Source organism: Drosophila eugracilis, unplaced genomic scaffold, assembly GCF_018153835.1.
Source record: "Drosophila eugracilis isolate 14026-0451.02 unplaced genomic scaffold, ASM1815383v1 contig_2152, whole genome shotgun sequence".
Taxonomy (NCBI): Eukaryota; Metazoa; Arthropoda; class Insecta; order Diptera; family Drosophilidae; genus Drosophila; species Drosophila eugracilis.
The window spans coordinates 124,498-151,478 of NW_024573036.1; the positions used below are offsets into that span (position 1 = coordinate 124,498).

The following is a 26,981-nucleotide window of genomic DNA, read 5'->3' on the forward strand; positions in this document are numbered from 1 at the left end:
GCAACGCAAAGGAAAACCCTGTGTAGTTAAACAAATATGATTAGATTCAATGAGGGGAATTTAGACCCTTAGTGACACTCCGGTTGTTTTTTACAAAACTAGTTTATTTGCATGTGTGTGCTTCATTTAATCACTTACCAATATAAACCCCAGAATATCATATACGAGTATCTAAGTAGCCGAAAGCTGCAGTTTAATAAATCAAATACATTCTTTGTAAGTAAAGTGTGCGATCACCAAGTCAAAGATGAAAGCTCAGGTTCACTGCCAAAACGTGGAGGAAGAAGATCTTGCATGCGCAGTTAGCAAGTACAAACGGTAATGAAGACAGTAACAGATGCACAGTAAAGCCTGGCAAAACGGAATTTTAACTACACATCCAAAACTTTGTTCTCTGAAAGTGACCGAAAACAGAGTTGGTTTCGAAATCCCTTTTCGGCGTTTTCAAGAGAGTAACATCACATCCTATAAATCATGCTGCATTTTAGAAAGTCAAGACTACACAGTATAGTTGTAAATAAAATGTTAAACAGTCCCACAAAGCTTGATACCCAAGAAAATTTGTAAATACCCTCGGAAAAGCATCAACACTTCTTCACTCCACGAAATCTACACCTCTTTGTAGTAGTATCTAAACATTTCTAGCAATCAAAACCAAACTTAAAAGTATTTTAAATGTGCTCAATATAGGCGAAAGAGGAAGATACGCAATTATCACTCAGTTTTAGCACACTTAGACTCTCAGAATAAGCCCCTACTTCTCTCTATCAGATCTAAAAAGTATTAGTAACTTCTTAAAAATGCTATTTGCATAGTAACAACCAATTAATCATCGCATTATTCCATTGCCTCATCAAAAGAACGCACCAATCCATTATGTAAGCGAGTTTAGCATTAAAGCATTTATACTTAATCATGCACACAATATATCTGAAAAGCACACACAAAACCACACGCTGCGAAGAGCTGTAATGAAAAGCTAATGGAAAATATTTATAAAACGCAAAAGAAAAGTTTACAATAAAAATTAATTGCTTTAGACAACATTTTTTTGGAGTTTTACTGAACAATTCTATTGCTTTGCATTTTTTTTATTTTTATAGTTATTATATTTTTTAGTTATTATAAATATTATTTGCATTATACAAACATATTTCTACCATTGCATACTTATTTTATTGTTGTTTGCATTTAAATCGCTTTCAAATTTGAACAGCCGCGGCTGTTAACGGAAAAATATCGATAGCAACTTAACCGCTAACAATCGATATAATAAACACATGCATTTTACTAGATTGGCAGCACTAGAACAGCTGATTCCGCAATTTGTAAACAACTCCAGGTAAAAATGGATGTGAAGGACTATTACACATGGACTTACCCGGATATACCCGAAAATGTGGCGTAAGTTTTACAAAACTACAAGGGGCTCTCATCAACATTTCTATTTAGCCAGGAAATGCAGCAGCTACAAAGTTCGCTGGTTGTGGTCGGAATCGTGGGCCGGTCAAAATGCGACCAAGCGAACAAGATGCAGGCATTTGGAATGGAGCCACCTCTCAAACACACAGCAAAAGATGGCCAGGTGCAGTGCTACTACAAGCCGGGAACCTCCTGCCTATTGCTCCACTTCGAGACCACCTACGACGAGGTAATCCTGGATCAAATGATAGATGTCTGTATGGAGGACGTGGATACTCCCTTTGAATTCGACAGTTTCTATGAGAAGATGCGATGTCGATTCGTGCGCATGACTCTGCTGGCCATGCATGTTTGCCACATTGTAGTTTACGTAGAAACTGGACAAACTTTCGATCCAACACTGGTCACGGTGTTCCAGTTGCTGAAGTTTGCTAGGGAACAGCATTTAATGCACTTCTTACCTCAAATGCTTAGGGATACGCCAGCAGCCAGAATGGGCGATAAAGCACGGCTGTGCGCCCCTAGAATTCTCTTCCTGTTCGAAAACTTCCCACGTGATGAGCCCAAGAACCGGGAATGTGTCTCTGCCTACGAGTTCCAAACTGAGGATTGCATATATGAGTTGCTGCGCCATCACAATATCGTTACCAACAGTAGCAGTAGTTCGCTGGTAGCTCTGCCCAATAACAAGCAATTTGTCTTTTTTAACGCCCACGAAGATTTGCATCCTGACAAACTGCTAAAGGCCATCGATTGCCTCAATCTGGCAATGTACAAGCCGGATGCCAAGGAAGAGGAGGAAGACCTAGAGATCCTCGAACTGGCTCCCTTCGAAGGCTTTGTCAAACCCTATGGCCCACCGCTGAATGAAAAGGAGTTGGAGAAGCAACAGTATAAAAAGGACCACACGGTCTGGCATTTTCTTCAGAGACACGTTCACGATGCCTTGTTAGGTTGTTTCGATGAGGGCTCCTTTAAGCAGGTACCACAGGTGGGTCAGTTCCACCTGCTGAATATCCAGGAATGGCACGATTGCATGGCCACGATGTATAAACTGCTTGTGGAGAACGCAAGATATCCGAATCAAGAGACTAGCAATGAAGAATATGTGAGTAAATTGATGTATTAGTCGCTGGAAATTGCCTTAATATACCCTTCTACCCTACAGAAAATATTTTTGCAGAACTTCGACGAGAGCTTGAATTATGAAAAGAAGTGAGTAAAATATATATTACTTTTGAGTTTCTATAATCTGTTCTTTCAGATTTTGGGCTTACCTATGCGAAATAGGCCTAAAGAAGGGAATATCTGCCTACAAAAACGCTGCACCAGCGAACTATGGTAGCTCCACCCACAGGCAACTCTTGGCAGATGCCACCGTTGCATTTGAGGAGGAGGGTCGCGGTCCGCAGGCAACGGCGGCACTCGCCAAGCTGGCAGCTATATGCCAGAAACACTGGCAAGATGGGCGTCAACAGTGCGAGCAGCTAAGCCTGCGCTCCCATCCCTGCACGCTTCCCAAAAATGTCCCCCACGATAAACACAACAGTGGTGTGATCCACATATCTAGCTGTAATTGCGGCCGCACACAAGGTCGTCGGGAAGATCCGTTTAACCTGCGGCAGGCTAACTACGAGTACTACGAGCACATCGCTAAAATGTGCAACCTGTGCGTTAAAGTCAAACAGTACCAGTTCCCCGTTTTCGAGCCCTCTGTAAGTGATTATCGTGCGGCGGCCTTTGAAGCAGCGTTTCCCCTTCTGCACACGGCCAAAAGCGGTCCGCCGCAGGAGGGAGATGTTGATGAAGACCAAGATGATGAGGAGGAAGGTCAGGAGAAACAGCAGCCAGTGGAGGAGCAGCAGCAGAATAACGCAAGCAACGGCTGCTCCCAGCCTCTTTCACCAACATTTGGTTCCGATTTAAACATGTCCATAGCTGGGTTCGGAGCCTCACTGAACGAATCGCATGCAAGCTCCGAACAGTTGACAAATTCCGAGCAGAATTCCACAAGTAGTGGGACATCCAGTGCCGATACGGAAAACGAACTTGTGGTTGAACTCCAGGAACCTGTCAAGAAAGAAATTGCTGGACCACCCGATTCTTATTCCACCTCCACCACGGAATATTTACCGGGATTGGTGCACACAGTCAGTGACTTCGGTCTTCTGCCGCTCTTCCCAAGCTGGTCACTGGCCTGCGTGGGTCCCAGCTCCATTTATAGCCACAATACCGGATTGCAAGAGCATTTCCAGAGTGGTTTCTTGTCCGGCGCCAATTTCCTGCTGCCTTGGGATGTCCAATTGCGGTTAGTTCACGCCCCCAAGCAGCAGCACCACCCTCACCACCAGCAGCAGCATCCTGGAAAGAAGCAGCAACGGTGGAAAAAGCAAGGCGATAGGCTTTCTCTTAAGATCTTCGTGGGAATGGAGTACGAGTGCTCTCGTGGACATAGGTTCATGATGTGCGCCCCGGATCGAGTTCTACGCGGTGGGGCAGACATCGAGCGGGACACCTGCAGCAAGGTGGTTCATAATAACATGCCGCTTTATTATCCATGCCCCTGCCGATCCCAGACAAACTACCTAGCGCAGCTGATGCGCATCCATGTGGTGACACCCAAGGCTCCAGTCAATATTATTGTGGATCCTAAGGTGTGCGTGGGCAAAGGGAAGTACACCTTCACTCTAGGCAGCATAATCCCACCACGCCTATCGCAAAGCGCCTACTGGATCATTAGGCTGCCCTTCGTCTATCAGGGCGACGATGTATTGATCTCTCCGCCAGAGAAACTGGAACCGGATGATCCGTTGGCCGGCGGTTATCTGCTACCTGGGATGTTCGGAGTGGCGGAGACGGATCCCTCGTTGGACCTGAATGAGCCTGGCCGCATTGCAGCATCTGCCGCAGGAAATTTCACAAGGATTTAAAGACATTTGTTAGATAAAATCTACACAAATAAAAAAGAAAAATCAAATACAATTCGCATTACCTTTGAGTTAAAAATTTTAAATTAATTGTAGTCAGTTTCCAGCCCCAAAGTAAAAGACTTGATTTTTAAATATAACGATTAATGTAATCTCTTCATGCGATTTGGGAAACACGCGAAATGGAATTATTGGAATAATTACAATTCCAACATAGGTAAGGGAATATCCTTTGGGATGTAAAATGAGCAGCATAGAGTAGAGCTTAATACTAACAAAATGTAATATCTTTAGAAGATAATGTGCAAATTACAATATGTTCATATTTGGATGGTCTTTAGTCGTGTGGGCTTTGTCTGATATGAGAGGATACATCGAAAATCTCTTCTGAACTTATGATTAGTAAAAAAATGTGGTGTGGTGGTTCCGTAGTAGATGTTTGGTAATGTAAGTTATTTCACTAATACTTAAGTCAGGTTTAACATTAAAATTTAGTTCAACATTATGTATTCCCGAATTATTTAGCGTTTAGGTGGACAAAAATTTGAGTAAACACCCCACGACTTCTGCCCAACAAGAACAATATTTATAAAAAAAAAATTATAGTACGAACAAATTAAAAGTTACTTAAAAAATTGGGCTATAAAAATCATCATCATGGCCCAAAACTATTTAAGAACTTTCGTGCCTTTTCAATGTACATAAATATAAATTGGCTTGATAAACTATGGCCAATCTTAGTACTTATGTCTAGATGAGCTCCTCCGTGTATACCTCCTCTTCATTGACGACAAAGTCGCCGAATACTTCTTCCTGACAGCCGACGTCCATGTCAGCAAAATCCTCGTAATACATGTCAGAGTGCAAAAGGATCTGCTCCTCCTGAAGGCCAAGAATGGGGTAATTCTGATTAATGAGAGGTTCCTCCTCCGCCTCCTGCACTTCAGGCTCCTTTTTTGGCATCTTCCCTGGATCATCTTCCTCGTCCTCATCCGGAGCTTCTTCTACCTCATCGGGTTCTTCTTCGTCCTCACCGGTGGAATCCATGGCTGGCAACTTTGGCTGCGATGGAAGGAGAATTTGCTGCTGCTGCTGGTTCATCTGTTGTAAGACGGATTGAACCTGTTCCATATAGGCTTGCTGCTCCTCTAGGCTACACTTATCATCTGGAAAAGCGGGTCCTAGTGTTGTGTTCATTGCCGATTGCTTCATGGTGTCTAGAAGCGCTGCATGCTGACTGGTCACGTGATTTGCAAGTGCTGTGGCATCCACATGCAGTGAGCCGCAAACAATGCACACCAATGTCTCATGCGGCTGTTTTGTGATCAGCATTTCGGGAGGGCTGGAAACGGATGCCGCAGCAGCCACCTGGTGTGCCTGGATATGCTTGTTGAGGTACGCCTGCTGGCTGTAAGACTTTCCGCAGATGGGACACGGGTAGGGCTTCTCGCCAGCATGGATCTTCATGTGAACACTCAGGCTCGAAGCCTGTGTGAAGCACTTGTCGCAGAGTTTGCATTGAAATGGTTTTTCGCCAGTGTGGATACGCATGTGGATGTTAAGGCTGCCCGATTGCGTGAAGGAGCGGTCACACAGGGAACAGGTGAACGGCTTTTCGCCCATGTGGTTTTTCATGTGCTGGACGAGCTCTGAACTGGCGCGGAAAGCTTCGCGGCAGATGGCACACTGGTATACGAGCTCTTGCGTATGCATTCGCATATGCTCGTCGAGTAGGGCCTCTGCCTTAAACTCCCGCTCGCACTCCGGACATGTGAACGTCTCCGTGGGCGCGGCATGTGACTTCTGGTGTAGCAGCAAAGAGCTATAGTTGATAAATCCCTTGTCGCACAGCAGACACTGATGCGGCTTGCGCACAGAATGGGAGCGCATGTGCACCATTAGACTGCTAGACTGCGTGAATGCCTTAGGACAGAGTTCGCATTTGTACGGCTTCTCCCCGCTGTGAATCCGGATGTGCGTATTCAGGCTCCCGATGTGCGTAAAGGTCTTCTGGCAGATGGAGCACTGGAACGGCTTGTTGGTGATATGCGATCGTACATGCTTAGACAGATCGCCTGCGTTCGGAAAGCTGGCCTCACAGTGGGTGCACTGAAAGCACTTCTGTGTACCATTTACGGCCGGATCAATCGTTGGGGTATTGAAGTTGACTCGTCTTCCTCGCCGGCGCTTAATCGGCGCTGAGTCCATGGAGAATCCCATTGGAGGAGTGGCAACGGGTGGTGCCAGCTGTTGCAAGGGTTCAAAACTGACAGGCGGCTGCAGCATGAAAATGGAGGTCGACTCTCGTGGATCCGCCATCTGAAGCTGAAACTCGTTTTGGCCCGGTCCGGCCACCAAACCGCGCATGGGCTGCATTGATTCCTGGCTCTGCTGGGTGTTTGAGTTACTGGAACTCGGCATTGAGCTGCTGGATGAGCTGGAGTTGCTGGAACTCGAACTAGAGCTGCTATCATCGTCGTCGTCATCCGAGGATGAGGAGCTGTCGGAACCGGAAGAGTCGCTACCGTCCGAAGAGTCGCTACCATCTTCCGCCAGCTCGCATACAGGTTCGAAAATCCAGCTGTAGTCTTCACCTTCGTCTCCTGGACTCTCCTGCTCCTGCTGTCCGTTGGTAGGCTCATTAGGGTGCAGAGTGTTCATGTGCTGATAGAGGGCCAATGGATGGACGAAGAACTCCGCACAGCACATGCAGTGGAAGGTGAGGTCCGGTGGCTGTGGCTGGGGAGGATTGGGAGCCGGCTGTTGAGGATCAGGAGCATGTTGCAGTATGTGCGAAGGATGCGCTAGGATCGGAGTGATCGTCAGGGGCAAATGGTGGTATATCTGCTTCAGGTGCACGGCCATCTTGCCAAAAGGCTAAACAAAAAAAGAAGCAAGTGTATAAACATTTTCTGTATAATATGAAGGCCGTGTGCGGGGAGAAAAATCAATGCCGTACCTTGGGTGATATTGGATTCGAAGTTTACAAGTTAAAGGGGAATAATGATTTTGTAGATTACTATTATATCACTGGTGTGTTGCTCAGGTTCCGTGCTTTTGTGTCTCTTTCAGGGCTCTTGGCTTATTTTCATTCCGTTCCATTTTATGCGCGTCCAAACAAAAAGTTGTTTCCTGTTTTTTGTCGGCCTCTTGTTTTTGAATTTAGCAGTTCAGTTTAGTTGATCTTGGGTCTTAATCCTCGATTTCGGGACAATCAAAAAGGTCTGCCAGGAGCTGCGCATTAAGCGAAAGCAGCGCATCGCCAAATCGCAATTCGCAATTACAAGCGTCCTCGCAATGGTTACAACAAATAAAAGAAAAATGTTTTATGTTGGGGGGTCTACGCACGGTCAAGCCTCAACATACTGTCGTGCACATCGCTTGCATGATACATGAAATCCCGCCTTAGTTAGATTCAAATTGGGAACAACGAATCAAATCAAATTGGGATCCTATCATATTAAATGATTTTGACCGCAGTATTGAAGCAGCGCGATAAATGTTGTATTATAATGTATATTATCAGACTGGCGTATTTATAATCGAGCCTTGCAGGCAGGAGACGAAAGTTGGAGAGTTACTGGTAAATTATAGGAATTACGGTTCCTTATTGTCAACAGTTAAAAATTAGCGATTACTATTAGTTTTAATTCATTTGCGGATTATTTTCGTTCTCGCTTTAATGCATTTACTGTTCCGTATATATATATATATATATATATGTATGTATATAATGTTGCCAGATAGTTAAATTCAACTGATATTAACAACGAAAAGAAAAACCGTTAAAATTTAGTTTTAAACTCTTTAATTCAAACTTATTCGAAATTTCTGTAAAAAAATCACCTTGGAAGTTGGATATTCAATATTGTGATATTAAGTTCAGGCGGCGAAGAACTTTGGCTCTATTTGGGCAAGCTCTTTATTACTTTTAACTTCGGAATATGATGTCAAAATCAATACAATATTTTGAGGTTTTAAGAACAACTGGACGCTCTTCAGAAAATTTTTTTAAAAGCACAGAATAATTTAAATTGAAAATACCGCCAATATATATCCAGAGGTGCCATTTGTTCGAAGCATATCGCGTGTTGATAACAGAAGATGTCATTTATCTAAAACGACGCCAATAGTTAAACGATGAAGAGATGCCATTTGTCTGAGACCTATCGTGAATCGATATCAGGAGATGCCATAGGGCCTATCGAATTGTTATATTATATTCATAATATCATTCTTAAAACGCGAATACGCGATCCGAACTAGCACGCTTTAATTGATTTTATAAAGAAATCAGTTAAGCTATTTAATCAAGTCGCGTTGTTCAACCTGACTGGGCATTTAACTCGGCATACAGCGATCAAAAAACCATTCTATCCAAGGGTAGGATAGAACGGTAACCTAAGCCCAAAAAAAAACAAAAATATGGAATTGTGTTAACGACGTAAGTGTCATATCATTTCAAAATAATTCAGGGTTCAAGTGCAATTGCTTGTGAGGATTTTGTGTGAATTTTATTTTGTGATTTTCAATCGTGTGCTTTGTTTGTGTTGCGTTGGTGTTGGTAAGGGTGCAAGTGTGTGGTGTGTCGGTGTGAGTAGCTGCGCATGTGTGCGGCAGTGCCAGCGAGATGGTATCATTCGAGTAGCGGTTGTCAAAAACAGCTGATCCGGCCCAGGGGTGTGTGCCCAAAGGGGGCTCAGCTCATAGAGGCGGGGGCGGCACTCACCTGTAAGCTTTCGCTGAAAATTTACGGTGTAAAAAAAAATGACAGAATCGAAAATTCTTAAAAACAATGTGCTTATGTTTGTGGTACCATTTCGGAACGTACAGTACATTCTCTACAAGTGGTTTTCCTATCTTTAGGGACTTTTCAGGGTCAGGCTCGTTAGTTCCAGTGGATTTATAAGTGCGAACAAAAAATTGATTCCGAAAGATAACAATCCATTAAACAAAAATTATTACTTATAGTGTTGAACAATATTACTTTTAATTAAAAAAAACTGCGAGGGAGCAAAACTTCTTACTACCAAATAAACATTTTATAAATATAGGTCAATCTTGAAAAAAGAAAAACAAAAATGATTTTATGAAAGTTGTTATTATTTAGGCAATATGTAAAGCTGATTTAACAAAGTTACCGTTGATTTAAATGTACAAGCATAACTATATAGAATTTAGTTAGTTATTGTCAAAAAGGAACCAAAATATAACTTATCGAAAGTGCGTTTGTGTGTAACTAAAATTTTTTTTTACAGGTGCTTTAAAGGGCAATTTTGTCCGTATCTACCGAACTGCTGGATTCCGCGACTACAGTTTTTGTCCGGAATGCCTGTGAACGATGTGGCCCCCTCCGGTGGTGGAGTTTATCCAGAAAATGGAACCAAGCACAAGACGCAGGTCATGGCGAAACCGGACTCTTCAGTCGTTCCAAATTCCGGTGCTGGATCGGGACTTTCGCTTTTCTCACTGCAGGGCCAGAAGTGGCAGCAGGTTTTGGACATGGACAAGGTCATTAAGCACCTGCGAACGGCTGAGAAAATCTATCTTCGGGGTGGAAAGAACTCCGCCGGCGGAGATCAGCATGCTAAAGTTCAGGTCCAGCGTCTTCAGTCGGCGGATATGGCCTACTATGACCTGGTTCCCAAGCTGGCCAGCCGGGATATAGTACTTTGTAGTTCCTGCTCGGGATGTTACACAAAGGCAGGCTTTCAGCACCATATTGCACTGCAGCATCCGAGCGTCTGGGAGGCTACATCCGGCAAGGTCAACCCCAATCCAAATGGGTCCACCATTTCCAGCGACTCGCGTCTCACTGCCACTGAAAACAGCCAGGAGGGTGGAGCCATTGTGCCAAGTTCTCCGACGGACACACTTTCGGCTTCCACGCTTTCCAGCTGTTCAAACGGATCCAGCAGCTCGGCCTCATTGCAGCATCTGGCTGGAGTAGGATCCTCCACCACCTCTTCCTCATCCTCGTCGCGTCACAAGAGTAGCAGCAAAAGCAGTAGCTCTTCTTCATCAAAGGGCAGCAGCAGTACTTCAGCTGGAAGTCGTTCGCGGTCCAAGTCGTCGAAGAATCGCCACCACTCCTCTCCAGCTCCGGCTCCTTCGTTGGAGTCCAGTCACAAGGAATCCAAGGGTTCAAAGAAGAGCACCGCTATAGCTGCTCCACCCGTTGTTGCTCCTGTAAAAGAGGAACCTCCAGCAGCAGTAGCTGCTCCGGCCATTACCGTGTTCTCCTCCTCAAGTAACTCATCCTGCAGTTTACCGCCCACTCCTACGTTAGGAGCAGCCGCAAGCGAGGTGGCACTGGGGGTCAACTACTCACCTGCCCAGCTTCAGACGGAGACTGAAAAGTTGCCTGAAGTGCAGCCCAAGAAGAAGGTATATCATTTAATTTCAACAATAGTGAAAGAATTACCAATTTGTTTATTTTTGCAGTTGAAGGGCTCCAGCGATCATCGAACAAAAGCGGAGAAAGAGAAGAACAAAGAAAAACCCCTGGTTAATTCCTACGAGCAGCAGCAAGTACTCAGCGAGCTGGATCAGGCGGTATCCTCGATTACGGGAGCGGTTTCATCCGAGCAGGTGGCACCCGAAGAGGAGGAACTGCCTTTGCCCAACACCTCCGATGAGAATTCCATTTCCCAGACACTTGACGAGATGCTGGACAGCAAGTTGATCAATGAGATTCTCAATAACTTTGATGAGAGCGCCTTGGACACATCACAACAGCAGCCACAACAGCAATCGCAGAATGGAACTCTTCCCCATCCCGCGCAAGCCACCAAAAGACTGCGTTTCGAGGACGGCACTATTGGCGAGGATTATACCGTATATCAGCAACAGTCGGTGCAGCAGGTTTACGGCGAGGAAGAGCATCAGCAAGAACTGACTACCATTGATGCCATGCAGTTGCAGCAGCTGATCTATCAACAACAACAGATGCTTGAACAGCAGCAACTGCAGGAGCAACAGCAGCAACAGGAACAGAAGCTGCATGATCACGAGCAGCAGCGTCAGTTTAGCGTTTACAACGTGCCATCCTTGACGGATGAAGCCCTGGGCAATCCTCACCAGCAACAGCAGCTGGAGGAGCACATGATCCTTCCCAGCATCATTTACGAGATCAGCGAGACGAATCCCGTTTCCATGCTAGAGCAGCAAAAGGTTTTAGCCGAATTCCTAACCCATGCGGGCTACGAAAATGTAGACGTGAATGTCGTGCAATCGGGCATGCAATCTGGTTTGAGCTCTGGAACTGAAATAAGCCATTTGGCAGATGAGCTGGGCGACTTTGAGTTCAGTAAACTGGAGACTGTTAGCGACACCGTAAAGACTGTTAAGCTGGAGGCCAAGGTCGCCAGCCAGCCACCCACAACAAATCCACAAATAAACCATCATCCAACGCTGGCCAATGCCAAATACCATGAAGACAGCTATTTCAATGTGATGCTGTACTCTGGATCGCCTCGTCCTTTGGCCATGAACACATTTGGTATGGTCAAGATGCCCCAGGGATTGGGAGTAACTTTTCGTAAAAATCTGCTAACCACGCGGAAGGCCAACAACAATTTGTTGTCTCTGGCAGGCGGTAGTCATTTGGGCGTGGTTGGACAGCTGGCTCGCCCACCACCGCCGCCCTCGCCGGCGTTAAGTAATGGAGTTCCTGGTAAGAATCCCGCTTCAGGCAGAACCATATACGCTCAGAGATCGAATGTCATAGCACAGGATCGATTGAGATGCAATAAAAGGGCGCTAGTCGGCAAAGGTGGAGCGGGAGGAAGCGGATCACCAGGTGTCATGACGGCCAAGCGTTTAAATGAACTGCTAATGGGAAAGGTGAAAAAGGAAGAGAAACCTTCACCGGAAAGTGAGGAAGGAGGCGAGCATCCTATGAAAGACAAGGATCGCGAAAAGGAGGAGGATAATAAGCTGACCTTCAGTTTCTATGAGAAACGTCGGCGTCTGTTAGCGGGCAAACACGAGCAACTGCAGACGCTCGGCCGACCCAGCTTCACCCTCCCGCTGCAAAGTAACCACAATGCCATCCAAATTCAGAACAATTCGCCGCAACAGATCCTCAAAAAGCAACTGCTGCGCACTTTATCCGACAGCAGTAGCAACATAAACATCAGCAATATGAACAGCAGCAACACTCCCAGCGCCAATAGCAATCCTCCCTGGAAGGGGAACAATTCCAATCCGGGAGGGAACTCCACTCCAACCAGCAGCGACTTGATGCGCGTCTTCGTCTGATCTGAGACTCAGACCCATGGACACGCATTCCTAGTTATACATGTTTATACAATACGATACGATTATGTGCAGACACTTCTAAATGCTAAATTAATTTTTTAATAGTTTTTTTAAATCAATTGTTCATTTTTTAAAGTGATAATTAGTTTTCGATTAGTTGATTGTATGTAGTTCTCTGTTTAGTCTATGGCCTAAGTTAATTTAACAAATACAATTATTTACAATTATTTTTTCGCGGCTAAGCATTACGCTAAGTACTCGTAAATCATTATTTATAAACGCTGTAAACTTTACAAATACAAGAGCATGCCTAAGTTCAATTTTAATTCAAACTTGGTTGGTTTATTGTGTTAATAATTAATCTAGGGTCAACTTACTTATTTTTTTGAAATGCATTTTTGCATTAAACGTTTTGGCCTTGCAACCTATAAGAGTTCGGAACTGGAGCAGTGCTTATATAAACTTCAAAAGAGAAAAAGAATGAATCATTTCTTGTATTTTATTCAGAGTTCAGTTATTATCACAATTTTAGTTAGATTATTGAGAGCAGTCGCTGGCGACCGAAGAAAACCAGCTTGGGCTATCGTCAGCCGTTTAGTTTAGTGCCGATAGCCGGTCAAGAATGGTGTGTCCTCGCTTTAGTTGGAAGTCTCTGGTGCTTACATTAATGTTAGTATTACATATCAGTCCCTCACAAGGCTGCGTCGATGATGAGGAGTTCGAGTGCTTGGAAGATGGCAGGTGTATACCCATCGATGATCTCTGCAATGCCAAACCGGATTGTAAATATGCCAGCGATGAATCTTTTACAGTCTGCAAAATTCCACTGTCTGACATGATATCTGATCAGTTTAACTGTGCGGCAGGGGCACCAATCCCTGAAAGATTGATCTGCAACAATATCGCAGACTGTATCGATGGATCTGACGAATTGCCACAAGTATGTGAAAATAATCCAGGGGAACTGGAGAAACGCTTTCGGGGAAATTGTACTGGGTAAGTCATATAAAACAAAAAAAGGTTATTACTTGTAGAAAAGTTTGGAGGGATTCCCTTATTTCTAAAAAAAAATGAATTATTTACTGCATTATAACTACATACTAATACTGCACTGTCAGGGAGACGGATATCGAGTGCCTTCCTGGGGAATGTGTGTCGAATTCGGCAAAGTGTAATAATGTGGTCGACTGCTCCAACGGTCGGGATGAATCGTTGGAGGTCTGTATGCAATACTGCACAGACAACAAATGCTTCCAGTGCGCCAACGGAGTTTTGGTGGACAGCAAGCATCTGTGCGATAACAAGATGGATTGCTTAGATGGATCCGACGAGTTGTTCAATGTTTGTGATGGAGCAATTAACTGGACAAAGCTGCCTCCTGCGGTCTGCTATGAGACATTGGAACTCAGGTTCACCAACAGGACCATCTTCCAAATGAAAAACTCCCAACGCTTCGTGTATGCCAATCAACCGGCGGAAGTTCAATGTTGGAACTCTGAACGAAAGACCTGGAATGTGTGCATGAGCAATGGGTTTTGGCGAGATGAATTCCCACTGTGCGTGAAAAAACTGATCAACAGGAACCCCAAAACGAATGGCACTTATGGCTGTCCTATAAATTGGTATAACAACGAAACAATGGTTATTTGGGACGAAGATAAGGAAATCTCAGTCTTACCGCCTATTCAAGCCTCAAGAGTGACGTTCAAATGCAAAGATGATTTAACTTTTTTGCCATACGAGTTCAAGGACGTTCCGATTACATGCCAGTCAAATAAAACGTGGATCGAAAAGGACTTTCACCCCCGCTGTACAAGTAAATATTTAATTTTCGGAATAATTAATCTACATGTTAAGCTACCGATATATCTTATATTACAGAACACTGCAGTCCAGAGCAGATCTCAGAGATGTACAGCCTTACACCGAGATGCTACAATGGGGAGAGTGGATCACCGTTTAACTGCCGAGACAAGTACTCACTGATTCCAGATACCCACGTCAAATTCGAATGTGCCAGTGGATTTACGCACAAGGCCTCGGAGCCGATGTCGGTGAAGTGCACCGAGGATGGAGAGTGGGAGGGTCTTAGGGACTTGTGTGAAAAGCAAGATAAACTGTGTAACTACGAGTGCAATCACAGACTCAATTACTCCGAGATAACATTAAGTAAAGGAGGAGATCCAACGGACTCGCTAAGAGCCTCCTGGGTAGTACCCATTTACAAGTTGAACAGCACGACAATCAAGTTCGAATTTGCTTGTACCGGAAATTTGATTCGTCTGGATATCGTACTGACCGCGGCCCACTGCATGAATGACCGTGAATACAAACCTGACGACTTTCTAGTTGGTCCCTCTGGCAACCGATCCTCATTGGTCGTTGACCGCGAGCACCTGCATAAGGTTAGAAGGCTAGACGTATACGGGTAAGCCAGCAAGTTATAAGGTGAAACTTCAAATGTATGCGGTTAATCCTCCTCACAGCGCCTACAACAGGGTCAACCATGTGTATGATATTGGGATTATATTCCTGGAAAAGCGAATGGATTTCAGGCAAGATCAAAGGATCGTCTGCCTGCCGTATAACATAGGTTCCCACTTGGATTTAAAGGGTGATGCTATGATAACGTCCTGGAACTCCCATGGCCACCTGTCGACAGTTTATGGCCGGTTAAGCAAACCCAAGAATGGTGACCTAAACGTGGTCTTAAATGATGAATACACTCTGTGCAAGGGCGACAGTGGTAGCGGAGTTATCACGACTTGCGGCTTGGACAATCACAAGTGCCTGGTGGCTGTGATTAGTCGAAATGTGGGATCTGGCGACCATGGTACATTTTGTAGTAATAACGTTACTGCGGCCTCTCTCATATCGCCACACTTGGAGGACTATATCCAGCAGCTTATCCGCAATAATATAAACTGTCCGGAATAACGGAATTATAAAATTTCCTGCTTTGGAAAACTGTTAAAAGTTCAAAATTAGTTTTGAAATAATGGCTAAAAATACAGGGACAGATTGGTTTAAGAACGCGGTAGATGTTTATCGATGTTTTAAACCATCATTACTTACTACCAATTTTTATTAATTTCAAATCATTATTTTTATAATTCGAGCGGAAGGCCCCCGTTGCCATTGCTCAACATCACCGTTACCTATTAATTTTAAATTATTTAGTAGCTCTTCATAAATAAATAAATAAATAAAATAAGTAAATAAATTTGTATAATTGAAGTACCACTTATCAAACTTACTAATTATTAAGTGTATATATGTAATTGACCTAGTTATATGACTCGGGGTGTCAGTATTTTTTTTTTTGCGTTTTTCAGCAGAAAGATGGTCACACTGAGGGACAGGTTTTTCTTCGGCGAACAATTAACATGGACAATAACATTAGCCTTAGCCCGCTCATAATCATCTTTTAGCCACTTAAGGCCAGGTGAGATCATCATCATCTCTGGCCGAGAAATGCACCTGAAGATGCTGCTTTTGAAAGCGTGAGAAATCGCCGGGAAATCGCTGGAACATCACATGCAACGAAGTACTTAATTCAATCGAACCGAACTGAACTCAAGATGCCAATCCTGCCAATTCTCATTTGGATGCTCCACTTGTCCATGGTCCAGGCTCATCAGGTGAACGATGCCAAGCACCTCGATGGGTTCACCTTGCCCAGCCTTCCCTCGGAGCACCTCATCCGATATCTTAACACCTTTCCCAAGCTAAAACAGCAAATGCATACGAATCTCACCGGTAAGACCACAATCTCATCCGCTTGCTGGGGCCACGAACGGGATTGCACGCCGGATGGCCGCTTTCAGACGCCCCAGTGTCCAGGGGAACACACTGGCTGGGCCAGGAGCAAGGACGCCCAGGTAAGGACGTTCTACAACCAGGCGGACTTTGGATATATCCAGGAGCAGCTCTCCCAGCTGGCGCCGCAATGCGTGCCCACATATTTGGCAGATTCCTCGCTGGAATGCACTCATTATCTGCGCTTTTGCCGTGGCCGTAATCTTCTCTTCGACTTCAGTGATTTGCTGCAGCGGAAAGAGCGCATTCGTTACCATATGGATGTCCTTGGTCCAGGGCAGCTGCTTGGACACTGTGATCTTAATCGAACGCGACTCACGAGTGAAATGGATCACATTGGGTCGGCCCTGCAATCCTGGGGCCCAGAGCTGAGAAACTTTGAAGTATTACCTCATCCCATACTGGAGAGCGGGCTATGTGACGTGGTAGTGAATACGCCCACTTTTATCATGAAAATTGATGCCACATACAACATGTATCATCACTTCTGCGACTTTTTTAACTTATACGCCTCGCTTTTCGTCAACCAATCTCATCCTGCGGCCTTTAACACAGATGTGCAGATCCTTATTTGGGAAACTTATCCGTATGACTCGCCCTTCAGGGACACATTCAAGGCCTTTTCGCAAAGACCTGTGTGGACCCTCAGCGATGTAGAAGGAAAGAGGGTTTGCTTTAAGAACGTAGTCCTTCCCTTGCTGCCTAGGATGATCTTTGGGCTTTTCTACAATACACCCATAGTAAGTTAACTGAACTTGAAATTTACCAAGACATTAAATTGGTTTCTTTATTCAGATCCAGGGCTGTTCGAATAGTGGTCTGTTTCGCGCCTTTTCCGAGTTCATCCTACACCGTCTTCAGATTCCCTACAAGCCACCGCAGAAGAGAATAAGAATAACTTATTTATCGCGCCGCACAAAGTACAGACAAGTGCTCAATGAAGACGAGTTGTTAGCTCCGCTGGAGGCCAATGATAAGTACACTGTGCAGCGCGTTTCCTATGAGAGGTAAAGAAAGCAATGAAGCACCAACTTATTAAATTCTAAAGTATCCTTCTTTCCTGGCAGGCTCTCCTTCACCGACCAGTTGGCCATCACACGGAACACGGATATACTTATTGGTATGCATGGCGCCGGTTTGACGCACTTGCTCTTCCTACCCAACTGGGCGTGCATCTTTGAGCTGTACAACTGCGAGGATCCCAATTGCTACAAGGACTTGGCCCGCTTGCGAGGTGTTCGTTATAGGACTTGGGAGCAGCGGGAGCTGGTCTATCCCCAGGACGAGGGACATCACCCCGAGGGCGGGGCACATGCCAAGTTCACCAACTATAGCTTCGATGTGAATGAATTTGTACACGTCGTAGATGAAGCAGCCACGGAAATACTTTCCCACAAGGAATTCCCTCAGCAGAAACCAGAAAGTCCCTCCAAAACACAGCGCAGCGAGCTGTAGATTGCCACAATTGTGATTAAATGCATTTATTTTGCTTATTTTGCAGACCCAAAATAAATCGGTATTATATAAATTAACTATTTAAACTTGGATAAATTAATTTAATGTATTAACTTAAAAAAACTTATCTTTTAAAAATTGGTTTGGTCTATGTTCCATGTCAAGAGCTGCCTGCTGTGAATTCGTGTCCGGATCTATCGTTACTCGTTATCGGTAGAAACAGCTGTTCAGCGCAGAAGTAGTAGCAATGCCGGCCCAAAATATTTATATTAATTTCCATTTTGCTTTTCTATTTTAAATCAATTTAACTTCATGGAGCTTTCTAAAATGGAGGCCGAAATGGGCGATTCCGTAACTTATGACTTAGACGAAGTGGATTTAAAATCCTGGAGATCAGTTAAGGAAAGTGTGGATAGTTTCTTGGTGATATTACCCACGGTATTGGGGTTCATTCTTTCCCGCCTACTATGTGGACACCTGCCAAAAAATTCCACTAGAAAATTCCTTCTGGAGTTTATTTTGATTGGATTACCCACCGTGATTCTAATCACTGTAGGCAGTGCCTATAACTATACCTATTCATTAGTGGCTTCCTTTGCTGTTTTGGGTTATCTTTACGGAAACATACCTACAAGTCCTCCGAATTTCAAATATGAGGTAGGCAAGAGACCCACAGTTTTTACCTTACTGAGGGCCACTGCCTACAGTGGAACCTGTGCCGCCATTTTGGCCGTGGACTTCTCATCATATCCCAAGGATTACCGGAAAAGTCGAAATTTCGGAGCTGCTGCGATGGATATGGGTATCGGATTGTTTGTGGTGACCATGGGATTGGTTTCACATCGAACGAGAAACACCACTGACCTAAAGAAACTACCGAGATCCGTTGTTCCATTGCTTGTTTTAGGACTGGCCCGCACTATAGTCATCACAGCGATCGACTATCATCAAGATGAGACGGAATATGGAACGCATTTGAATGCCTTCTTCATTCTGGGCCTCACTAAACTAATGGGCAGCTTTTACAGTCTTTTGGTGAGCTCGGACCGAAAACTATTGGGACTTTCACTAGGTATGTTGTACTGTATGTATGTTTACCCATTTTAATATTATTTTAACTTTTAGGTTTACTATTTGTTCATGAACTGGTGCTACAGTTAGGGCTATCTGAGTTTGTGATGTCTTCCGCACCTCACGAAGGTTTTCTCAGTGCCAATCGGGAAGGTCTGAGTTCCCTACACGGCTGTGTGGCTCTCTATCTGCTCAGCATTTACTTTGCCAAGTGGTATACCTCTCAGGATCACCTCACTTATCAGGGATTAGTTATCAAGTTGAAGAAAATCCTTTTAGTCGCCATCCTCTGTTGGTTGTTGGTCTTTATAAGTGCCTTCCTAACCGGAATTGCACGTGTGACTTTTAGTTTTGGCTATGTGATGTGGATTTTTGCTGTTTGCCTAAGTCTTATTGTGATATATGCTTATTTCTTTGAACTTAAACTTGTAAGGCCAGATTTAAGTACTGAGAAATCAGTTGGAGATGTTAAAGAAAAGAGTATATCCTTGCCAACCTTTGTGGAGAGCCTCAACATGAATGGCCTGACTCACTTCATGCTTTCCAACTTCCTGACCGGGATGGTCAATATGACTCTTAACCCAGGGCAACGCACTGATCTAGAATCCGTAGTAATACTAGCTGCTTATATATTTGTATGTGCTGGAGTGGTCTTCATAATGCTAAGAAAGTGTATACGTATAGCTTAAACGATACCACCTTACAAAAATATGTGATAATGTTTTGTATTAAAAATTTCTTAAAAGTTAATTTTTTAATTGACCACAAAATAAGAAAGTAAGCAAAATGCATATAGTTCGTGCGAGCCCATCCCGCTTTAAGGACTGCTAATCGACTCAAAGGGCATGATGCAGCCATTTGGCATGACCAGAAAAAGGATAATTGGTGCCTCCGATCGAATACTGGAGGGCGAGCTGTCAGCATCGGAGTCTTTGTACACCTCATACACCATGCAGCCATTCTTTCCGTGTGTCAGACGGGTCCACAACCACTTTTGATCCTTTTGTCCCGAGATTTCCTCGGATGCAAGTTTAGCTTTCAGCTGCTGACAAGCCACCGAGCACGACGAAATGGAACGTTCCATACGTTCTCTAACCGAGATGCTGCCAGCCTTTCTTCGCATCGGAATATTGTCCGCCGGATTATCGAAATCCACTCTAGGTGTACGTTGCCGGGGGCAGCTGGATGCGGCACTTATACGACTTGGCGTCTTAATGCAACATGGTTTTGGACTGTGTGGAACCGGCGGAACCTTTGGTGAACCCTTTTGACTACCGCAAGTTCTCGGTTGCTTACAGCAACTTGATGCTTTTGAGCAGCAGGTGTTCCATACTGAAGACGAAGGGTGATTTGAGCTGGTAGCGGAACTGCAGTGGCTTGATGGACATGTGGACGGTGGGCAGGAATCCTTAGCAGCAGATCCTAAAATAAATTTTCTGTTATAAAACCGAATTAAAAATATATTTATTAAAACAAACCATAGCCCGCCCACTCCAGCATGGGAATTATTTTTGTGGCGCCTGAGAGATACAGGATGCGATCTAGGATCATAATGATAACCTCATCCGGTTGCGGGCCCAGCATGTCGAATAGAGGCGCCTGTGGGGTCTTATCAATTCTTAAGCCAGGCGGACACTCACAACATCTTGGCGTCTGAGTTCCACAGCAACAGCTCATGGTTTTTGTCTTTTAATGTTGGTATAAATAAACACCCAATTTTTCCAAATGATTTTCACAAAAAAAAAATCAGACCGGATGTGAGTATTCTCTGAGTGCTTAGTAGGAAGTTGCTTGGTCAGGGGCCAAGGGCAGATGTCAAAGGTGCGATATCCGGCTTAGACTCACGGCGAAGGCGTCACAAAAGATAAGATTTCTATTAAGGAAATGACTGGAATTGCTGCCATTGTCCCTGGGCAGCCAAGATGAGCACAGATGCCGAGCGACTCGGAAGGGATATTTAATTTAACGGCGCAAACAAAGACCAAATCAAAGTTGAGCCTGCGGGAAGGGCTAAGCTCACAAGCAGTCTGGCCTTAAGGAGCTCGCAAATGACCAGCAATGAGCTTCTTATTGGATGAGGGATGTGCACCAAAGGGGGTTTCAGTTATGAGGAAGACTTTATTATTGAAAATCATGAAAACCATAAAGAATTATATAAACAAATTTTAAATCTTGTGTATAAATTATACGCTGACCATTTATTAAGTAACATTTTTAAGGTGAAGTCAAATATAATGTAAGTGTATCAATAAGTCTCTAAGGAAAAACTACATTTTGCTGAATTTTTTCGAACATCCTTGAATGTAATTACGGCAACAGTTTCCGCTGCTGGTGCGTAGCCTCTGACTTTGATGCGCTTTTAATGTCATATCCTGGCCAAGGACGAGGACGTCGTCGCTGAATCTTATCTGATTTGGGCCAGCACAAATGCAATTTCCGTCGGCCGACCTTTTAACCCTTCCTCCGCCAAACTCACAAGTTATGTTGAGTTAATAGCTGGGAACCAAATGTAATCATACAGTACATCAGGAGGCGTGTCTAGAAAAACAGCAACAGTATATGGGAAAAGTAGGTGGGGAAAAAGCGAGCACCTGTTTCCACAGGGGGTGGCTTTTTGGCTTTGATGACAGATTATATTCATTAGCAAAAGAAGAGAATTGTTGTCCATTTTGGGTAGAGGAAAATCATAAGCGTTAATTATTATTTCCATGTTTTCCCCTGAATGTTAAACACGAGCGGACGTTGCTTCCCCTGATTGATGTGGCCAACAATCAGGTTGAGAATTGGTTCTCCCGCTTTTCCCATTTTTTTGAGCTGCCAATTTGCTGACGAGGTATTTTTTCGACTGCTCGTCAAATCGGATTCCATTCAAAAGGACTTTCATAAAAAGAAATAAATAGAAACCCAAATATATCTGTGCATATGCATGAGTGTCTGCGTGGAGGACTAAGCTGCTGGGCCCTGGGGAAATCGCTTAAGCCGTTCATAATGAATATGATGTGTATGTGCTCATGTGTGGGAGTGTGGAGACTAAGCCGCAGAGGACATTATGCCAAATGGCAGCGGGAATTTTTGTAATGCATAAAGTAAAGTTCAGTTCTAGGGGCACATCTATTTAGCAGGCCGCCTACACATTCTTGGCAAATAAAATATAGGGGTCTAATACAGAGATTGAAACCATAACATAAACTATGAATTGGAATTACTGAATCATATATCTGCATATGATTGACTCACCCTTCGCCACAAATTCATAATTTTTTTACGACTGCAACTACATTCACATAACTTTGCAAAATTCTACATCAAATACTGATTCGTTATGGCTTCGCCAAGAGTTCCTTTTCATTGAATCATGCACCCCAGCTCCTTAAGAGTCCCCACAAGAGCTCATGACTTGTTCGGAGGCACAGACTCCATAACAACTCAGGACACGGGCAAACAAAATGCTTATCGAACAACAGTTTTTATCGGAGCTTATGCGTCATAGCAGCAGGCAAAGGAAGCACCAGCCCATCCCACCCAGTACTTTTGAAATGCTTTTAGTGAGCGAAATTGCGCAATTGTGGAGCAATCAATGCGAAGCCAAATAAAGTGTTGAACAAAACCAAATGGAATACAGCCCGCAAAATGCGGATGTTTTTATAAAAAATATATCTACTTTTGAAATTTGGAATAACTTTGGAATTTTATTTTGTATTTATTATTTGTCTATTACTTTTAATTCAAGTTAACTTTTTATTTACCTCTTTATTCAATGATTTTTTGTGTTTTTCACAGTGTAGATGGCCAGACAATCGGTTGCCATGCTGACGTCCTCGGTCTGGTTTGAGTCCCATCAAAATTGCGTTGCTGTTAAATCGTGCGGAAGCTGATATGATTATGGCCATCCGAGGTGCACTGAGAATCACCCATGGCAACCCATTGCCAAGTTGCATTCTCAACGAGTGCAGCAATTAGCGAATCTTTTTGGTAGTCATCCCAAAAACAACACACTCTTTTTTGGCAATCGCATTAAGTGATTTCGGCTTCTAAGCACTCTACTTAGTACCCATGGTTATAAGACCCAGACATTAAGAAGATTAATTCGCAAAGTCGCTTGTTGTTTTTTTTTTTTTTCACTTGGCAAATCTCAGATAACGTTATGCATCATTGTGTCAAAGATTTGACAAATCTTTAGACGTCCTACAAAAAGAAAAGGAACTGGAACAATTTCACATTTCTCAAGTTGAAATGCGAAACCGGCCTTTCGGTTTTCCCCCATCGATAGGGCCTGCTCTAAAAGGAATCATTAAATAAGAAAAGTTTGCTTGGGGAAGTTGCCCCCGTTTTACAGGAAAACAAATGTAAGGAACTTGATAAACTCACACAAAGACCGAAACCATTGCAAAAAAAATCGCAATAAAAAGCCGAGACAGGACATTGCCCCCCGGCTCAGTGCGCATTTAATAAAGCCTCACAAATGGAATGACTTGCCTCGGTTCTCCCTTTTTTGCCTTATTTTTTGCCACACAGCAAAGTCAGCAGCGTAACCGCAACACGTTAACGGTTTCGGTTTCACTTTGTGATTTACAACAACAGAAATCGGGGGTTCTATATCCTCAACCCCTCATCAACGTCTGCCAACGTCCTTCGTCCTGTGCCTGGCGCGCTCATGTGTGAAAAGGTACTTTGGGAGTTCTCTCAGACGGCAATTGTTTTGCCCAGCATCTCCTGCTCTCGGCTGTTGCACTTGGCGAAGAAAAGATATCTGAAAGATACGGATACCCTTCCGATTCTGTACAGGGATGAGAGTACCAGTATACAAATTACCCTCCCAAGGGAAGCGATTGATTTTAGCCGATTATTTTGATATACTTTTGGATCGCATTTTTATTTGATTGCTGCTAGCTTTGATTTGGAAAAGCAATTTTTTAGATTCCTTTATATAGACTAGACCTATAACAAGAAAGCTGGTATTTCTTAATTTTGAATAGTAATAATAACAACTCATAGTAATCATTACAGATGTGAATGCATACTGTCTGGTTCAAAGAAAGTCCTGCGAAATTAAAATTCAAAATCGGTAGGTGGCCAATTCCAAGTCATTAAATTCATTTAGAGCTGGGTGGAAAAGTTAAACGAACGAAACTTTTCCACGTGCCGCACATTGATAAAGATAGATAGCAACAAGGGCGGCGGCGTTGTCCCAACAACCTGGATGAAATCCCAGGTCCTGCCACCACCAAAACCCATGGCATTCTTCGAGTGTTATCGGGCGGACAGCATCATGCATATATTAAGCGTAAATTGCCTTGGCATTCATTCCTAAGAGCTAATAGAAATGTCTGCTAGTTAATTTAGCGTCATGAAGTTGCCCGAAATTTTTTTCGAGTCGGTTGCTTTGGTGATGAAAGAAGTGGTCAGGGCAAGAACGGAAGGAATATTTCTGAAATCGACTCTGTGATTTCACTAGAGAACTTAATGATTTCTTTGTAGGAAGTTGAATCACTGCTTAAAACACTGCAAGAAAAATGTATATTATTGAATTATTTTATTTATTATATAAAAAATTGTTGCTTTTTTTACTACTATATACTTTTTTTATTTGAAGAGGAAGCCTTTTCATCATTATTAAGTTCTCGAAGGTTTTCACTTTCAGGTAGAGTGCTTTCAGCTGTGTTTTCTTTTTGAATTTCTCCATTAGTGTTATTGGATATATAATTTATTTCTGTCTTACTATTTTGTATATTATATACACTATGTTGAACTTCAGATTTTGATGTTATACTAGAGTTATCATATTGTAAAGTATCTTCTTTAGAAGTAGACAGTTGTGTAACTATTTTACCTTCCTGCTTCTTTTCTTGAGATGTTGTGGAATCATTGTCCAACGAAATCTGCGATATCCTGGGCAAGCCTTTAAAAGTCTGGAGAAAATGTCTCCTAAACTTTTCGTCTAGGTCTTCCACATTCTCCGTTTTCACTAAATCGTTTTCCTTAATCTTTCTTCTTGATGGTGAGCTGTTGATATCTTCGCTTAAAACCTCCATAGTGTACTCAGATTTAAGCTCTGAATCAATTGAATCTAAACTCATCCGCCCTGAAATCACTGAGCTATCTTGAAGTAGTTCATCATTACTATTTGGTTTATTGGAAACATGATAAGGACATTCACCATTTATTGGGTCAGAAAGTTTTTCAGATAAACCTCTTTGATCGTTCTCAACTATAACTTCTTTTACCGTGTTTGGTTCTGTTGCATTATAAGTTTGTTTGCTAAGGAGTACTTCTTCATTGCGGCGGGATATAGGTTCTTTTTCAGATTTTCGATCTTTTTGAGGTTCTTCGTCTTCATTGCTAGAAAGCGGTGCCTGTGTGTTTTTTTCTACGGATTCAAAATCAGTATCGGCTCCGTCTTTCATTATGGTTTTCCTTTATTTAATCTACAAAAATATTTTTTCCAAATTGTTATTTTACTTCAAAGCCTGCTATGCCTTAGTTTGTATAATATAAAATTTTCTGTTACTCTTGTCACCATTTGTTATTTGGTTTATTACCAATAAAACCAATACAAAGCTGCAAATGCTGAAGAGCAAAAAAAGTGTTGAGTGAAATGAAAAAGCTTACCTCAGTGACGTCGAGGGAGAAATGAAAACTATGGCTGGAAAATCAGAGGTCCATTGACGTCAGCAGACGGGAATCGAAATGCAATGTTCAAAAATAAAAAATAAAATAAATAAAATAAATCTGAAAGCCACCCCTTTCCAATAGCAGTGGACTGCCGGGGGCGGGGCAGCAACCCTTTTCTGCGAGTGGGCGACGTCGACACTCCATTAATTGAAGCCCCTGGATTACGGGAAATGGCATTGTCTTCCAGGCGAGAGACGCCCCAAAAACAACACCCGCTGCGAAGTCCCGTACAAATCTTTATAATCCTTGATAATTTCGTTAATGGCTTTAATCACTTACTCGCAGGAATGAAAGGATTATTCCAAAGGAGCGGGCATAATTTAAATAACATTTAATTTTATGCGAAGCTCGGCGAAATTTTCAAATGGCGGCCATTGCGATGAAAGGACCTGGCTCCTCCTTTTGCTCCCGTGTCCTTGTGTGCATAAGGTCAACCATACACACACCCAGATAACTGTGTATATACCTATGGTTATTTACCTAAACGCGCCACTGAGGCAAGTTTCTACATATATAAATATACCCAATTAGGCGGCAACAATTGTTGCCACTTGCGTGGGGAAACTCAACACTCTTAACTCTCGGCTGAAACTCAACACGAAAGTTTCCCATTTTTCGGGGGGAGTCGACGAAAAGCTTTGTCCTCCCGGCGGCAGCTATAAAAACCCCGGCCCAGTCACTGGCGCCACACACAAACCACAATCGACTCCCAGGAATCGGACGTGAGAAGGGAGGAAAGGCCGGAAAACAGGAAAATACGAGGAAAATAAAGGGGAATCCCCCTGGATATCACAAAAACATGCCTTGGCAAGGACCTCGCTTGCTCTGGCTCCACTGCCGTCGGAACTGGCGGAGTTGCAGATACAGAAGTGGGAGCCCAATAATGCAGCTCTCTGTTGCTTGGAGTCGATATCAGAGGATCCCGTAATTCTGGATTTCTTCGAAAGGCGGTGGGAGTAGTCCTTCTCGCTACTCCCAGCTATTATATCTCTAAATGAACCTAAAGAATATCATAGCAACATCATATCAATCCATATCGATCTAGACCCCCTATGATTAGCTAATTGTTTTTAATGTGGAATTCTTTTGTATTTATATTGGAAAACAAATGTGATTTTATGTAAATAAACGAAATTAAACTTATCAAGCAATAGTTTAAAAATTTGTAGTTTTTAAATGACAAATCTAAAGATTGAGCACATTGAATGGATACGGAAAAATGAGATATTTAATAGAAGGGATTATCAGGAAATATATTTGATATAATATAGTTATATTAATGCCGATTTGGGTATTAAGTACAGAAAGAGTTTTAGGTACAGGGGACAGACTATGATTGAAAATAAGATATGT

General features: G+C 43.3%; 8 protein-coding genes across 8 annotated transcripts; 6 read left to right on the forward strand and 2 right to left on the reverse strand.

The window, feature by feature from the left end:
* Window positions 1–1,318: 1,318 nt before the first annotated feature.
* LOC108111000 (protein SMG8) lies at window positions 1,319–4,404 on the forward strand. The gene is made up of 4 exons (XM_017220309.2): window positions 1,319–1,404; window positions 1,453–2,530; window positions 2,591–2,637; window positions 2,687–4,404. Exons 1-4 carry the CDS (start codon window positions 1,349–1,351, stop codon window positions 4,350–4,352), a joined length of 2,847 nt encoding a protein of 948 aa, XP_017075798.2. The 5' UTR covers window positions 1,319–1,348; the 3' UTR covers window positions 4,353–4,404.
* A 72-nt stretch (window positions 4,405–4,476) lies between these two features.
* On the reverse strand, window positions 4,477–7,650 carry LOC108111001 (zinc finger protein 35). The gene is made up of 2 exons (XM_017220311.2): window positions 7,309–7,650; window positions 4,477–7,226 (listed from the first exon to the last, which is right to left on the reverse strand). The coding sequence occupies exon 2, from the start codon at window positions 7,212–7,214 to the stop codon at window positions 5,100–5,102; it is 2,115 nt and encodes a 704-aa protein (XP_017075800.2). The 5' UTR covers window positions 7,215–7,226; window positions 7,309–7,650; the 3' UTR covers window positions 4,477–5,099.
* An 875-nt stretch (window positions 7,651–8,525) lies between these two features.
* On the forward strand, window positions 8,526–12,937 carry LOC108111061 (RNA polymerase II degradation factor 1). The gene is made up of 3 exons (XM_017220390.2): window positions 8,526–8,793; window positions 9,608–10,736; window positions 10,794–12,937. The coding sequence occupies exons 2-3, from the start codon at window positions 9,678–9,680 to the stop codon at window positions 12,609–12,611; spliced, it is 2,877 nt and encodes a 958-aa protein (XP_017075879.2). The 5' UTR covers window positions 8,526–8,793; window positions 9,608–9,677; the 3' UTR covers window positions 12,612–12,937.
* Window positions 12,938–13,419: 482 nt separating this feature from the next.
* LOC108110592 (modular serine protease-like) lies at window positions 13,420–15,665 on the forward strand. The gene is made up of 4 exons (XM_017219690.2): window positions 13,420–13,607; window positions 13,730–14,427; window positions 14,493–15,039; window positions 15,098–15,665. Exons 1-4 carry the CDS (start codon window positions 13,447–13,449, stop codon window positions 15,546–15,548), a joined length of 1,857 nt encoding a protein of 618 aa, XP_017075179.2. The 5' UTR covers window positions 13,420–13,446; the 3' UTR covers window positions 15,549–15,665.
* Window positions 15,666–15,962: 297 nt separating this feature from the next.
* On the forward strand, window positions 15,963–17,962 carry LOC108111214 (EGF domain-specific O-linked N-acetylglucosamine transferase). The gene is made up of 3 exons (XM_017220612.2): window positions 15,963–17,170; window positions 17,226–17,437; window positions 17,498–17,962. The coding sequence occupies exons 1-3, from the start codon at window positions 16,193–16,195 to the stop codon at window positions 17,883–17,885; spliced, it is 1,578 nt and encodes a 525-aa protein (XP_017076101.1). The 5' UTR covers window positions 15,963–16,192; the 3' UTR covers window positions 17,886–17,962.
* A 143-nt stretch (window positions 17,963–18,105) lies between these two features.
* On the forward strand, window positions 18,106–19,706 carry LOC108111235 (uncharacterized protein At4g17910). Its single transcript, XM_017220638.1, has 2 exons — window positions 18,106–18,957; window positions 19,011–19,706. The coding sequence occupies exons 1-2, from the start codon at window positions 18,198–18,200 to the stop codon at window positions 19,643–19,645; spliced, it is 1,395 nt and encodes a 464-aa protein (XP_017076127.1). The 5' UTR covers window positions 18,106–18,197; the 3' UTR covers window positions 19,646–19,706.
* Window positions 19,672–20,710, reverse strand: LOC108111236. The gene is made up of 2 exons (XM_017220639.1): window positions 20,435–20,710; window positions 19,672–20,378 (listed from the first exon to the last, which is right to left on the reverse strand). The coding sequence occupies exons 1-2, from the start codon at window positions 20,631–20,633 to the stop codon at window positions 19,774–19,776; spliced, it is 804 nt and encodes a 267-aa protein (XP_017076128.1). The 5' UTR covers window positions 20,634–20,710; the 3' UTR covers window positions 19,672–19,773.
* A 5,621-nt stretch (window positions 20,711–26,331) lies between these two features.
* Window positions 26,332–26,776, forward strand: LOC121529965. Its single transcript, XM_041818119.1, has one exon. It carries the CDS (start codon window positions 26,428–26,430, stop codon window positions 26,554–26,556), a length of 129 nt encoding a protein of 42 aa, XP_041674053.1. The 5' UTR covers window positions 26,332–26,427; the 3' UTR covers window positions 26,557–26,776.
* The last annotated feature ends 205 nt before the right edge of the window (window positions 26,777–26,981 follow it).